The 16,239-nt window shown below is 41.7% G+C and overlaps 1 protein-coding gene across 1 annotated transcript; it reads left to right on the forward strand.

The window, feature by feature from the left end:
• Nucleotides 1–1,887: 1,887 nt before the first annotated feature.
• On the forward strand, nt 1,888–9,057 carry LOC311106001 (coatomer subunit delta-like). Its single transcript, XM_084148258.1, has 10 exons — nt 1,888–2,064; nt 3,212–3,475; nt 3,749–3,928; nt 4,036–4,241; nt 5,350–5,511; nt 5,683–5,848; nt 6,371–6,518; nt 6,644–6,752; nt 7,011–7,215; nt 7,357–9,057. Exons 1-10 carry the CDS (start codon nt 2,062–2,064, stop codon nt 7,444–7,446), a joined length of 1,533 nt encoding a protein of 510 aa, XP_084004384.1. The 5' UTR covers nt 1,888–2,061; the 3' UTR covers nt 7,447–9,057.
• Nucleotides 9,058–16,239: the final 7,182 nt, after the last annotated feature.

Below are 16,239 nucleotides of genomic sequence, written 5' to 3' on the forward strand. Positions count from 1 at the left end.
GTCGATTAAGTCAGCCCCTCGCACCTCTCTAATTCAGAGTGGTTGGGTTAAATGCGGAAGACACATTTCGGTTGAATGCATTCAGTTGTGCAACTGCTATCACAGATGCTTTAATGGCACAGATACAAAGATTAGTCTTTATCGAAGAGGCAGGGAGGGATGGTGATGAGCTGAGATGCGGTAAGATGGCAGACAAGAAAAAGAGGAAGAAAGTGGAACATGTTATGAACAAATATGGAATGGGGGATTGCACAAGCTTTTTGGAAGATCTGGTGAAGGAGAAGATGGTGGAGAAGGAAAAAAATGAGAAAAGTGGCATTTGTTTTGAGTGAATATGGAATGGAGGATCTCATAGAACTTTTGGAAGAGCTTGAGAAGGAAATTGAACGTGACGAGAGTGAGGATGAATTAACTGTGGTGGCAAGTGCAGTGATGACTGCTGAGAAGAAGTTGAGTATAGAGGGAAGCGGTGAGGGAGGTTGGCGTCAAGTGCAAAAAGAGGGATACGTGCTCCAGTAGTTCAGAGATGGAACCTGGCGAGAGTGAGGCTGAAGTATCTGTGGTGAGGACCACCGAGTTCGGGCTTCGTCCTAAGGATGATTCTGGCCCAGTTGGAGTGAGATTTATAGAGAGAATGGATCCTTGCATTTTTTCTGATCCATATGTGGTGTCAGGTTGGGTGGAGAAGTGGTTGGTGAAGGTAACTTGGAGTGGACTCATGATGATTTATTGTGTTTCGTCCGCCCAGAGGGAGCGAGCGCTCCGGATTACACGATTAGGGACAATAATTGTGACTTGATTTGCTCTTCAGAGCAGGGGAGCCGTTGAAAAGAGTGATAATGAGGGTTGCATTAAGTGTTGAGGAGGATCAGTTGAAATTGAAGATTCCCGGTGTCTGTGACGCCCGCCGTTTGGTGAGATGTGGAGAGCATGGGGAAACTGAGGAGACATTGTCTGTCAGGCTGAGTTTTGATACAGTCTTTGCCAGATAAGGTCAAGGTAGGAAGTGTCAGTTATCCCGTGAGAGATTTTATTCTGACAATACTACAGTGTTTTAGGTGTCAAGTTTATGGGCATGTTGCAGCAGTGTGTAGGAGGGAGATGCCTAGATGTGAGAAGTGTGCCAGAGAGCATGAGACAAAGGAATGTGTGGTATCGGTGGAGAAAGTTATGTGTGTTAGCTGTGGGGGTGCCCATGGGGCTGGAGATGGAGGTGTCTGGTGAGAGAAAGGCAGATTGAAGTTGCCAGGGTTAGAGTAGTACAGAAACTGTTGTATGCCGAAGCAGTGAAGAGAGTGGTACAGGAAGATGGGTACAGGGTGAGGGATCCTGAGAGGATTCCTGTGAGTAGGCAGAGACCAATGGAGTGATGGGAATAATATGTGCTTCAGTAAGGTGGGCTTTTTGGCATTTCATAGCGATGGTTGCCAATTGTACTGCAGAAATGGATTGAAAAAAATAGGTTGTGGTGGCAGAGAAGTACTTGGGATTACGAGGATTTACTGCAGAACAGCTGCAGGGGGTGTTGAGCAGTAGTGTTATGTCCTCTCAGACCATTTGTCTGGAATAGGACTAGATAGGGTTAAATAGTGAAATGTGTTGGTGTTTTTTTTTTTAGATAGGGCTAATAGTTGGCAGGGCAATTTTCCCTTTCCCCAATTTTGTATTACCATATCAAATAATTTAATGTAGATAGGCAGTGAATGGCCTCACACACCAGTTCAGTAGGTGGCAGTGTATGCGCCTAAAAGTTGGATGCGATCCACCAACCAAATCCCAAAGAAGAGTCCTCTATCTATCTCTATGGTTCAAGCATACAGCGCGCAACTTTTGACGTTGTGAAGTTTTCCACGACAAAGCGAGCTAGTGGTTTATCAAGGAAACAACTCTTCTGGTTGGAGACGTGGCTCTGCCCGCCTGCCATATTGACGCACTAGCAACAAACAAGTTAGCTAGCTATCCAACTATATTTTATTTCTGAAGGCTCTTTAGATATACTGGAACTCGACTGAGCAAACACCGTCGAAGATTGAAGATAGTTTTCCTAAAGATAAACTAAAAATGGTGAGCATAGAGTCACATGTCAAGGCTTTATCATCTTTTCCGCTTTAGCTTGATCATAACAACAAACATTAGCTTGCTATCATTAGCTAGCCCCTTGGCACAATGAAATGAAAAACAAATCAAACTTAACTTGCCAGACAACCACAAAGGTAGTCAGTGAACTTTATTAGCGAAGTTAACTATATAATGCTACTATTACTCGCAGCTATTTAATGTAACGACGTTAGCTAGCTAGCTAAGTTAACTAGCTAGCACAAATGTCAGCTAGTGCTTGGTGTCAGTTCAGTTAGCTATCGCTAGCTGGCTAACTAGCTAAGTTTAGTTTACTAGCTAACTAGGTAGCTAGCTAGCTACAATTTAACTAGCAATCTAGATATATCTTTGCATTTCACAGGTTGTCTGCTACTGCTGGCTGTCTGCTAACTGCGCTAAGCTATGTAGACTGGTAACGTTAAATACTTGGCCTTGCTAGGCTAGTTAACTAGCTAGCTAGTTATCAAGATATGGCAACCAATGGATCGTGGCTGAATGACATTGTCATTGATTTGCACTCGGTAATCTAGTAAATGAAGTCGTTTGGATCAATGCGATAACATGCCTTGCCTTGGTCCTGGTATTCTGGGATGATAAGTGACTGAAGAGGACTTTCTTTTGTCACCTATAGTAAATTGTAGCCAGCATATTCTGACCCTACTTTTACACTTGTTTACACTGAAAACGTACCTCAATGCAGGGATGGGATATTCCACTGTACTCCAAATTGTATCATTCCATACTGATACATAGAGAAAATTGAAATACTGCTATTTTTCCCGGAAAACTGCCCTTTCATGCTCATGCTAGCTAGGAGCCACAGCAGTGGCATATCCCATCCCTGCATTGAGGTACGTTTTCCGACCCATATCTCGCACCGGCTCCATGGTGTCTTAATGTAACCATGATTGCTTTCTGACTCCAGTGCAGCTCAGTGTAAACATGCGTAATGGTAGTGTTGTGATCTGCTTTCTAAGTAAATTGGCACATAACTACCTTGCTTGGCTAACAGATTTGTACCACTTATGGTTACCCTGTCTATCACTCTGTCATCATTAATGGAGACATCCCACTTATGAACGAATGTTTGTGATTCTCTCTGTCCTCCCTGCAGGTGCTTTTGGCCGCGGCGGTGTGCACCAAGGCAGGCAAAGCAATCGTGTCACGGCAGTTTGTGGAGATGACCCGGACGCGTGTCGAGGGCCTCCTGGCCGCCTTCCCCAAGCTCATGGGCATGGGCAAGCAGCACACGTTTGTGGAGACGGAGAGCGTGCGCTACGTCTACCAGCCCTTGGAGAAGCTCTACATGGTGCTGATCACCACCAAGAACAGTAACATCCTGGAAGACCTGGAGACACTACGGCTGTTCTCACGCGTGGTATGATACGATCCAATACATCTTTATTTATCCATTACACAGAGACAATGGAAATAGTTCATTTTGCGGTCATAGTACACAGGACCCACACGACAGGCTGGGAGCAGCACAGGGGATAACCCTATGCTATAACAGCCCACTGCTGCTTACGAGTTCAGAATTCATCCATCTCACCAATAACTTCAAATGGGATCATATCCCACTATAAACTATAAACGTATTATGACTGTTGGTTTGATATTGAAACATTCAGTTGTGTTTTTCTCTTTTCAGATCCCAGAGTACTGCCGTGTGCTGGAGGAAGGGGAGATCTCAGACCACTGTTTCGACCTGATATTCGCCTTCGACGAGATCGTGGCCCTGGGCTACAGGGAGAACGTCAACCTGGCCCAGATCCGCACCTTCACCGAGATGGACTCTCACGAGGAGAAGGTGTTCCGGGCAGTCAGAGAGGTGAGACACTTGTAGCTAAAGCGCCCATAATGTCCAGAGGATGTGTGTGGCTTTAGCTTATAGTAACCATGATTTGAACGTTCCTCCTCATCTGCTCGGCCCCACAGACCCAGGAGCGAGAGGCCAAGGCAGAGATGCGGCGAAAGGCCAAAGAGCTGCAGCAGGTCAGGCGAGACGCCGAGCGCTCGGGGAAGAAGGTCCCGGCCTTCGGCGGCTTCGGCAGCGCCGGGATGAGCAGCATGTCCTCAGGGTCTATCATCACAGACACCATCATCGAACCCGAGAAACCCAAGATGGCTCCCGTCCCAGTCAGGTACGGAAATTATGGAATTTAGGTGTTGAATTTGATTGTGTGTATAATTTTATTAGACTGTGCTCCAATGCACATTGATTGGCAGATATGGCCCAGAGTTTTTCCTGATAACGAGACCAGGGTGGGAAATTTACTTTTTGGTCCAACAGCCACTGTGGCAGGTAGATGAGAAAATCTACCAACCATTCAGATTCTTTACCAGCCAAAATATTTTTCTCGCCATAATTACACCAAAAATCACATGACGGATGTGTATGCTTTACTAGTAAGAAGTAATGTGGTATATTGCTCCATTCAATATCATTTTTGTGACCTGTCTTTTAACCAATGTATGTTAAAAGCAATCAATTAGTTACAATAGTATAAAGTAAAACAGATAAACAGTTCTACAACTGAACATTAAGAATCAAAAGTCCCTGCCCTGCCACACAATGCTGAGTGATACGAATTATTTATTATTATTAGTTCATGGCTCTAACGCTGACATTTTTTACAAGGAGTACATAAGTTGATATTTATGAGAACATAAATAATGTAATTGTACTCCTCAATTTATGTGAGCGTTTTAATAAGACATTACTAAAAGTTTATGAAAATATTTTTGGAGTGTTCCATGCTCAAACACAATGTAACCTGAAATATTTGAGTCATTAGGTGAGACAAATGTTCAGCTGCCCCTTTAAGGGGTGGGCCATTACTGTGGCAACGGCACTCAGTGTTTGTCAGAGATGATTGAGAATCTCTGCATCTGCACTAGCAACAGACAGTTGCAGCAAACTCAAACTAATATTGAAAAACAACCTAGCGTGTGAACAAAACATTGTCTAACTAGACAACAAACATGAGGAGAAAGTCACACTTTAGTAGCCTTTCGTCAATTCGACCAACTTCTACATTTGGGCTTTGGATTGAGAAAGAAAACGGTTCCAAATGCTTTATGTGACCATCCACCAACGTGGCTGGTGAAAGACGTTCTTTCCCGCCAATGCCTAAAATTCTACCCGCATTTGGCGGGTGTTACATTTCCCACCCTGAACGTAACCGGACCAGGAAAAACTCTGGGCCACAGATACAGAGGCTGGTACTGATGATTGTGTTTCTCCCACAGGCCGACCGGATCCAGCAAAGCCCTCAAGCTGGGCGCCAGGGGGAAAGAGGTGGACAACTTTGTGGACAAGCTCAGGGGGGAGGGGGAAACCATCATGTCCAACACAGGGAAAAGGCCTTCGCTTGCATCCAATGTCCTACCACCACCAGTTAATGTGGAGAGGTACATTGTTCCTGTTCTTGAAATGTTCATTTTTGAAAGTAAGCCAAGGTTGTGCATCTGTCTTTATCTTGCATTCAATGTCTGTGCATGTGCTTTACTATTGACATAATTCCCATGTGTGATGATAACCTCAATCTTAACCTTGATGACACCTGTGTATGTTTTCCTTAGTGTCCACATGAGAGTTGAGGAGAAGATCAGCCTGACCTGTGGACGTGACGGAGGTCTACAGAACATGGAGCTTCTGGGCATGATCACCCTGAGAGTGACCGACGACAAGGTCGGCCGCATCCGCCTAATGGTCAACAACTACGACAAGAAGGGAGTACAACTGCAGGTGAGTTGTTCAGATCCAGACTGACCCATGACCTTTTTTAAAGACTCCTGGGTGATGTTCAGTAGGGCACAACGTTGCGAGAAATCCTGTGTTCTTATTTGACTAGTTACCCCAGCACCATTTCACAATGTTTCTCCCCGTGTGCTCCAACTGAACACGGCCCAATGTATTAGAAGATTTCTGTAACAATTCCAAATCAAATCAAATTTTATTGGCCACATGCGCCGAATACAACAGGTGCAGACATTACAGTGAAATGCTTACTTACAGCCCTTAACCAACAGTGCATTTATTTTAAACAAAAAAGTACAAATAAAACAACAACAAAAAATGTGTTGAGAAAAAAAGAGCAGAAGTAAAATAAAATAACAGTAGGGAGGCTATATATACAGGGGGGTACCGGTGCAGAGTCAATGTGCGGGGGCACCGGCTAGTTGAGGTAGTTGAAGTAATTCATCCCATATCAGAGAGATAACGTATGTCCACTGTGTTGGAATTGATTGTATCTTCCCTGGTATTTAGACGCATCCCAACGTGGATAAGAAGCTCTTCACTTCAGACTCTGTGATTGGTCTGAAGAACCCCGAGAAGTCTTTCCCCCTCAACAACGATGTGGGGGTGCTGAAGTGGAGACTCCAAAGCACAGACGAGGCTCTCATACCTCTAACCAGTGAGTCTCATTCCAATGCCTTTCTCAACCTGTCATCTTGCCGGCACCATCTGTGATCTGCAATTATTATTTAGTGTTAACTATAGTACATTTTAAAATGTAATTGCACCTTGTTTTGTCTGTAGTAAACTGCTGGCCTTCAGAGAGTGCTACTGGCTGCGACGTGAACATTGAATATGAACTGCAGGAGGAGAGCCTTGAACTCAACGATGTAGTTATTGCTATCCCTATACCGTGAGTACATGGGTGATCAAATGTTAATATAATTTTATTGTAATGTGTTGAGATTGTATAACAACCTTGCTGGGTTCTCTATTGGCTGGTTTCCCAGAAACAGATTTAAGCTTAGCCCTGGACTAAGAAGCATGTGCAATGGAGTTCCTCCATTGAGGTGGTTTTTAGTCTAAGACTATGCTTCATTTGTGTCCGGTAAACCAGCCCAAAGTTGATGGTTGCGTTGTTTACAGTATATGGGTGTATTTCCTGGTGCAGGTCTGGAGTTGGGGCACCTGTGGTAGGAGATGTGGACGGAGAGTATAAGCACGACAGCAGACGGAACGTTCTAGAGTGGAGCCTACCTGTCATAGATGCCAAAAACAAAAGTGGCAGCCTGGAGTTCAGTGTCGCCGGGCAACCCAACGACTTCTTCCCCGTCAACGTGTCCTTCGTATCAATACGCAATTATTGCGACATACAGGCAAGTTTCAGCTTTTTACATTGAAGCTTACTAACTATGGACATTTAGGCCTACAGTCAAATGATGGAACACAATGCTCTTGCTGACATTGCTATCCCTGCATTTCACTCATCACATTGCGTTTTTCTCCTATTCCCTCAGGTTGCCAAAGTGACTCACGTAGAAGGAGACGCACCAGTAAAATTCTCTTTAGAAACTTCGTTCCTCGTCGACAAATACGAGATCCTGTAAAAAATCTACGTCAAAGCTCCAGAGAAGACAAAATAAATACTTGCCTGCCCGCCCGCCTGTGTAACATTTGAGACTGTACACATCAACAGGACTCAGCCCTTCAAAAAACCCTCGGCGGAGTGCAGTATTGGTGTATTTATGTTTGTATGAGAGAGAAAAAGATCTACAGTATATATAGAATTAAATGTAACGGGCAGCGAACATGCTGTTATCTGCCGAGGAGAGGTGGGATGACCAAAGGGGCAGCAGAAGAGGGAGATGGTGCTCTTGGTTAAGTGGTGAGGGGGGAACGGTACTAGCTACAGACAAGCATCAGGGATGTGTTCATTAGGACAAAAAAAAAGTATGTTTTGTAACAGAAAACGAAATATTATCCTATCTCATTTGCAGAAAACAAAAAATAGCCTTTCTAATTATACAAGTCCAGGTAGTCCCTCCCTGATTCAGTCAGTTTTGTTCTGTTTGGTGCCTAATGAACATGACCCTGTTGTGTTGGCTGAGAGCTGGTCAGTATTCAGCTGGTTCATCTCCCTGCTTTTGAGGTTGAGAAATTAAAATCATCCCCACCTGCAAAGAATCATGCCTCCTCTACCAGAGCCATTTTGTCTTTTATACATTGAACATTAAACATAGGACCAGATTTTGAAGAAAGCAGGACTACTCAAGTGGTCTTTCATGTTTTGTTTTTTTGTATCATAAATGCAGGTTCACCAGAAATCAATTTTAATGCCGCCTGTTTACCCACTAAAGGCAGGTTTTTTCATTCGATTGATTCATCTCAATATGTAGCTTCAGGTGTTGGCTGTGGTATTGACAAACTGTTAAGATTGAAAAGAGTAAGCACACAATATGGTTGCATCGATCTGTCCATTTAGTCCTCTAACTGTTGACATTAACCTGTTCTCTTATTGCTTTTAACTTGTCCTTTGTGTTCTGTAGACATACGTAGAAATGCAGTAAACATCGGCACTATAAATGGTTTTTGGTATTTTCTTTCCCCCTTTTCAAAATTCTACTCAAATCTCAAGTACGAACTGTTAATCTCTTCCCAACATAGACATAGTTATTGAAAACCAGACAGACAAACCATGAGAAGAACAGTCAATTCACAAGGCAAACCACTGCATTTGTGGCTGTAGGAGTTCTTGAAATGTAATCAATTGAAAGCTCCATAGCAAGCTCACCGTTTACTATTTACAAACTTATGTTGTTGAAAAGGTAGATCTGATCAGTATACTATGGTCCATATCAGTTGTTTTTTCTTCAGTCATCAAACCAACATCAATAGAGGGAATACTTTGGTCCTATTGCAAGGATGATTCTGCTGACAGTGACACCACCTCCCTCGTATTACTCCAGTCAGTAATTTACTCCCATGACGAGCGAATGCTCTCCTTTAATATCCACTTCATAAGGACAACGTAGTGGTTATGTTTTTTTTAGTTTTTATGTGTTGTTTTTATTCCTGAAATTTGAATGCTGTTGGTTATATAATGGGTTTTGAAGATGGCTAGATGGGACAGTTTAACTACAGAAATAGAGGGGGAATCATAACATTCCAGTATAACATTTGAAAAAAGTATTTAATTGATTAAAGTGTATTCAACTTTGTGGTCTTTGTTTTATGGTAGTTTCAATGTTCATTAATGCATTTCAATGACGTTATAGACAGGTTAGTTGTTTAGCAACAAAACTGACGTGCGCAACTATGGGGCGAAACAGCCTGGATTGGCTTAGATTGTTGACATGCAAACTATATTTCGTCTCCAATGTTTATTGAAAACATATATTTGAACAATGAGCGCTTGTCTCAAATACATCGTTACAGTTGTTGGTTAGGCAGCTAGCAAAATGTTGCTATATTAGCATAGACGTGACATCAGTCAAAACACCTCTAAACAAGACATGGTATCAAGAACAAGATAAAACTAGCCACCTACGATACCCCACATGTCAGCTTCTTGTCATTGTTGCTAGCCATCTGGGCATTCAGATTTAAACACAATACATGGACTTCTGCCCCATTGAAGCGTGTGCATCGTTTTCATGACTGTTGTAGGTTGTTTTTTGGGTTGTCACTTCTTGCCACTGTGGGGCAATAATGCATAATGTGACTAACTGTAAGTCGCTCTGGATAAGAGCGTCTGCTAAATGACTAAAATGGAAATGTAAATGTGATGGGATAGGTTTAAAGGTAGAGTTGAAGGGCGAGGCTAAACTTCTCCACTGTTTTGGTCCCGTAGCTGCCACACGTGAAGTGCACATGCGCAGATACTCTGTGTGATTGTGTAAGAGACAAGTCTTACATCAGGCTCATTTCAATATCTGCAGTGCTGCTCATGGCAACGTCATCTCACTGAGTCTACCTTTAAATTATAACGTCGGTCAACTAGTTGGTCAAGCTGGTTTGACCAGCATGGTCTAGATGGCAAAACTACACCCCATCATTATTATATTTCCCAGCATGCTCTATTGCAGTTAGATTTTTTTTGAATTGTTTGTTTCAATATCTGTGTTTTTGCATGTACATTGATTGATTAATTAATCTTATGCTACACAAAGATAAATAACATAAATGTTTCTAAACTAATCCAATCTGTTAGTTGGACTTATTGCACCCGTTACTGAGATGGTTGTTCCAGTTTAGATGGTTTAGGTAGTCTCATTTATTCATCTTTCTAACCCAGGCAGTCATTCTGAATGCAGATTGTGGGTGAACAAAAGTTACAATTGTTGGATATCCCCACTCTGGCTGGATTCCAATAGGAATTAAACATCACTTTGCAAGCCAGCATAATGTGACTTTCAGGCCTGATGTGGCCATTGTATTAGGGAAAAACTAGAACCTCAAAGTAAGGCCTTATGATATATGAAATGTATTGTCTTAAAGATGCAGTCTGGGATCCTAAGCACTTACAAATGTTTAACATATTGTACGAATTGGACTTTAATTTTTTTTTGCAATTCGTAACATATATGAAATGGATGATGTAGTTCACAATTGTGCAACATTTTCAGGGACCAATTTTGGCTCGTGAGCACTACTTTCAAAACTGCTCGCTGAAATTATACAAAATCTTTGGAGCATCACTAATAATTAAGCACTTTGATGCTGGTTTTGCTGGTGACCAGCATATGCTGGTACACTGGTGACCAGTTTATGCTGGTATGCTAGTCACCAGCATACCATTATTCCCAGCATAAACTGGTCACCAGCATACCAGCACTAGTATACAGTGCCTACAGAAAATATTCACACCCCTTGACTTTTTCCACAGTTTGTTGTGTTACAGCCTGAATTTTAAATTGTGATTTTGTGTCACTGGCCTACACACAATACCTCATAATGTCAAAGTGGAATTATGTTTTTAGACATTTTTTACAAATTAATAAAAAATGAAAAGGTGAAATGTCTTGAGTCAATAAGTATTGCCTTTGTTATGGCAAGCCTAAATAAGTTCAGGAGTGAAAATATGCTTAACATGTCACATAAAAAGTTGCATGGCCTCTGTGTACAAAAATAGTGTTTAACATGATTTTTGAATGAGTACCTCATCTCTGTACCCCACACATTAAATTATCTGTAAGGTCCCTTAGTTGAGCAGTGAATTTCAAAAACAAATTCAACCACAAAGACCAGGGAGGTTTTCCAATGCCTCGCGGAGAAGGGCACATATTGGTAAATTGGTCAAAATAAAATACAAATCAGAAATGAAATGTCCCTTTGAGCATGGTGAAGCTATTAATTGGATGGTCTTAATATACCCAGTCTCTACAAAGATACAGGCATCCTCCTTCCTAACCTGCTGGAGAGGAAGGAAACTGCTCAGGGACTTCACCATGAGGCCAAAACAGTTACAGAGATTAATGGCTGTGGTAGGAGAAAACTGAGGATGGATCAACAACATTGTAGAAGACTCCACAATACTAATTTAATTCCAAAACATGCATCCTGTTTGCGATAAGGCACTAAAATAAAACTGCAAAAAATGTGGCTAAGAAATTAACTATGTCTTGAATACAAAGCGTTATGTTTGGGGCAAGTCCAACGCAACACATCACTGAGTAACACTTCATATTTTCAAGCATGGTGGTGGCTGCATCATGTTATGGATATGCTTGTCATTGGCAAGAACTAGGGAGTTTTTTAGGATAAAAAGAAAGGTATAGAGCTAAGCACAGGCAAGATCCTAGAGGAAAACAGACACTGGGAGACAAATTCACCTTTCAGCAGGACAATAACCTAAAACACAAGGCCAAATATACACTGGAGTTGCTTAGCAAGACGACATTGAATGTTCCTGAGTGGCCTAGTTACGGTTTTGACATAAATCGGCTTGAAAATCTATGGCAAGACTTGAAAATGGCTGTCTAACAATGATAAACAACCAACTTGACCGAGCTTGAAAAATTACAAAAATAAATAATGTGCAAATATTGTACAATCCAAGTGTGAAAAGCTCTTAGAGACTTACCCAGAAAGACTCACATCACAGCTGTAATTGCTGCCATAGGTGATTCTAACACGTATTGACTCAGGGGTGTGAATACTTATGTAGCCTAAATGAGATATTTCTGTATTTAATTTTCATATAATTTGCTAAAAAATCTAAAAACATGCTTTCACTTTGTCATTATGGGGTGTTGTGTGTAGATGGGTGAGAAAATAATATATTTAATCCGTTTTGAATTCAGGCTGCAACAAAATGTGGAATAAGTCAAGGGGTATGAATACTTTCTGAAGGCACTATATGCTGGTCTATGATGGGGGGGGGGGGTTTCAGCAGGGATCTTTCTCCTTCTGACACCTTCTCATGGTGTGCATGCATGGACATGCAACACCCATCACCATACAGTATCTCCCACAATCTTTTAACTTCAAAACCCCCTGCTTATATCTTATATCTGTGATGTGTTACGTTGTAGTCCCCTGTAGCTCAGTTGGTAGAGCATGGCGCTTGCAACGCCAGGGTTGTGGGTTCGTTTCCCACGGGGGCCAGTATGAAAATGTATGCACTCACTAACTGTAAGTCGCTCTGGATAAGAGCGTCTGCTAAATGACTAAAATGTAAAATATCTCAACAGGCAGTTCTCAGAGTGGAAGTGGATGAAAATAAATCATTTTTTCATCAATAAATTGTGCACGCTCACATTGAATAATCCCTCACACACACACACACACATTAAACAAAGGCCTGTCTTGGGGAGATTTTCAATTGGGCCAAAGTCAGTCCTCTCCTCGACTCGTAACCCGGAAACCATAAGTGGTCGCCATATATAGGAGAGTGTCAACTTGTTAATAGGCGAACGAAGGAGTTTGCTCCTCTCCTCGATTGCCTGCTCCGGCGGAGGATGCTCAGGTGTATCCTACCACGGAAGAGTTTTGAAATCTGCCACACTCTCCTTGGAAACAGCTGTTGTTTTTCTCAGAAGAGAAAAGCATCCACACATTTAAAAGCTATATGCTACTCATCCTTTTATCTATAAAATGTCAAGCACAACTAGCTACATTTCTTATTACCACTTTATTTGGGGATTCCACCTCTGTAAACATAATTTGCCTGATAATGCCCTAGAGAAGGAGAGTCTCATTTCATACAAGCGCATTTGTTTCAATATTCGTCTCCTCGCAGATGGAGATGAATCAACAAAATAGATATGAGATTCTGCCAAGGTAGTCTGGGCCCAAATTAGGTTGCAGACGAGTAACCAAAAGGCTGTTATTGGCTCACTGCAGATATTCATCACACCTGACTATTTTTTTTTTTAAATGACTGTATGTCTAATAAATCACTGTGTGTGTTTATTAAATGAAAATAACTCCAAATTTATTTTTTATCATGTATTTCCCTGAGCCTCCTTTTGCCATTGAAATACTCAGTCTAATCTTATGGGCGTGTTGATAAAAATGTAAATATATTTACATACACACCTGATTGGCAGATAGGATTGTCTAGACTAGAGCAGGGGTGTCAAACTCATTCCATGGAAGGCCTAGTGTCTGCAGGTTTTTGTTTTTTCATTTAAATTCAGCCCTAGATAACCAGGTGTGGGGAGTTCTTTACTAATTAGTGACCTTGATTCATCAATCAAGTACAAGGGAGGAGCGAAAACCTGCAGACATTCAGCCCGCCATGGAATGAGTTTTACACGCCTGCAGGTGATAGTTGGAACTCTGATATTTCCGACTTGCTAACTGGTTAAATGTGGCACGTGTATAAGTACAACCAGCTAGCAAGTCGGAAATGTCAGAGTTTCCTAGTTCCGACTAGAACGTGAACGTGGCATTATCAATATGAACGTTTGCTTGAGTGTGTGTAAATTTACACACAGCCATGACCATGTGTATGCACAGTGCCAAGTGGTGGAATATATGGAATAAGAGAACTGCTTGTTAAGCGTAGAATGGAGAAAATATATGTTTGAAAATATGTGAAATTGTGAGAGTAATAATTTTTTGATTTCATCCCTTACAAAAAAGATTGCAGTTTTGAAACGAGTAAAAGAGCAGTAACTGCAGTTGACTGTGGTATTTTGGACACAGTAATTGCAGAATAACTGCGGTGTACTGCAGTTGAACTGCACTCTAACTGCAGTTAAACTGTAAAATTACTGCAGTAAAGAAAACTGTGTTATTTTGGAGGCAGTATTTGCAGCAGCAGGGATTCGATTTCCATTGAGAATTCATGCAACATATCTTGACATGCTCTATAATTTTACGACATCAGTGCATTTGTTACGATAATAATCCATATAAAGTACAGTCATTTTTTTAAATTAGAGGTACGTGTGAAAGTGAAACCATTGTTGAAATAATATAGAAGACTGAGATAATGGGAAATCGAATGAGAGATGGCTGATATTGCTGTTGGAAGATATGGTGGCTGGCACACGCTGCATTTCGCAAAGAGCGCGTTTTTAGAGAGATGGGACTTTTTCAGATATCGTTTCCCAAAACCAATCTTATTCTATTTTTGTGAGGATTTAAGACCTACGTTAAAAAGGCAAACGCATGTGGAGGAAGATGATGGCATGGCGTCTTCAGCAAAAAGACGAGCAGTTGGAAAGGGAGTAAGTCCCGATGATAGTGAGGATAACAGATCGGATGAGGGATCGGAAGACGATGGTGATTCAGGAGAGGACAGCGGATCAGAAGAGGAGAGAAATGAAGAGGTCAAGGCCGAGGATAGAATAGACACCGGAAGGGAAATGAGGGGGGAAATGGAGTCCTATAAATCAGAGCAGCTTACCAATCACTGCACCTGTACACAGCCATTCTGAAATTAGCCCACCCAACTACCTCATCCCCATATTGTTATTTATTTTGCTAATTTGCACCCCAGTATCTCTATTTGCACATCATCTTTTGCACATCTATCATTCCGGTGTTAATTACGAAATTGTAACTATTTTTGCACTATGGCCTATTTATTTATTGCCTTACCTCCATAACTTACTACATTCACACACACTGTATATATATTTTCTGTTGTATTTTTGACTTTATGTTTTGTTTACCCCATATGTAACTCTGTGTTGTTGTTTTTATCGCACTGCTTTGCTTTATCTTGGCCAGGTCGCAGTTGTAAATGAGAACTTGTTCTCAACTGGCTTACCTGGTTAAATAAAGGTGAAATAAAAAATAAGAAGGCAAGAGACAGATGGTTAGGAGAAATGCAGTATTATCATAAGGAGACGTATACTTGGTTGAATGAGGAGGAATGGAGGGAAAAAGAGGCAGATGAGGTCTAAGAGAGAGATGGAGGAAGATTGTGAGGTTGAGTCTGGTACAAATGGCAGGAAAAAGGGAGAAGGTTTGTTAAAGAAGAGTGGTAGGAAATGTAAGCAAAGTGCGCTGAAGACAGGAGTAGAAATTGAAGTGAATGAGGGTGAAGTATCTGAGGTGGAAGGTGTGGTGAAGCACTTGGAGGCTGAGGATTGCACAGCGGGTCAGGATGAAGATGAGTCTGTGACAGTAGGAGTGAAGTTTGTGGAAAAAGTGGACCCTTGCCTTTTGGCTGATCCAATTGTGGTTTCAAGATGGGTGAAAAAAAGCGTTGGGTAAAGTGTAATCGGTGAGGGTAACAAGAAGTGGTCTAATGATAATTGTTTGTGTTTTTGTTGGTCAGAGGGAGAAGGCACTCAGGATTAAACAAATGGGGGAAAGAATTGTGAATTGTTTCGCTCTTAAGAAAAGGGCGCCATTGAGAGGAGTGATTACTGGGGTAGCAGTAAATGTAAAAATGGATCAACTGAAGGAGAAGATTCCCGGTGTGTGTGATGCTCGTCGTTTGGTGCGACGTAAACAGGGTGGCGAGAGGGGGGAAACAGAAGAGTCATTGTCTGTTCTTTTGAGTTTTGAAGTTGAGTCTTTGCCTGAGAAAGTGAGGTTAGGATATACAAGTTATCCAGTGCGAGCATATGTGCCGAATACCTTAAGATGTTACAGGTGTGTCGTAGTAAATATAAAATGTTATAGATTGATCTGAGTAATATGTTGTGCAAGAGGTTGTGCAAGACAAATTGTGTTAGGAGCTTGTTTTCAATAAATGTTCTGTGTCATGTGTCTGATACTAACAGTGTGTTAGTTGTCTGTGCATAACATTTTAGTAGCGAACAAAGAACAGAGCACCAGATGGCCTAATCTTACAGGAGTACGATAACTGGACAACACCCACACCTCAGGCCCAAGGCCCCCACCAGTTGCTTCTCACGAGTTTCCTTTGACACACACAGACATCTCATTTGCACGCACACTCATTCTCAACTCCCCACGAGTTCTTTGACACACAA

The sequence above is a fragment of the Coregonus lavaretus genome (assembly GCF_964263955.1).
Source record: "Coregonus lavaretus genome assembly, chromosome: 30".
NCBI classification, from domain to species: Eukaryota; Metazoa; Chordata; class Actinopteri; order Salmoniformes; family Salmonidae; genus Coregonus; species Coregonus lavaretus.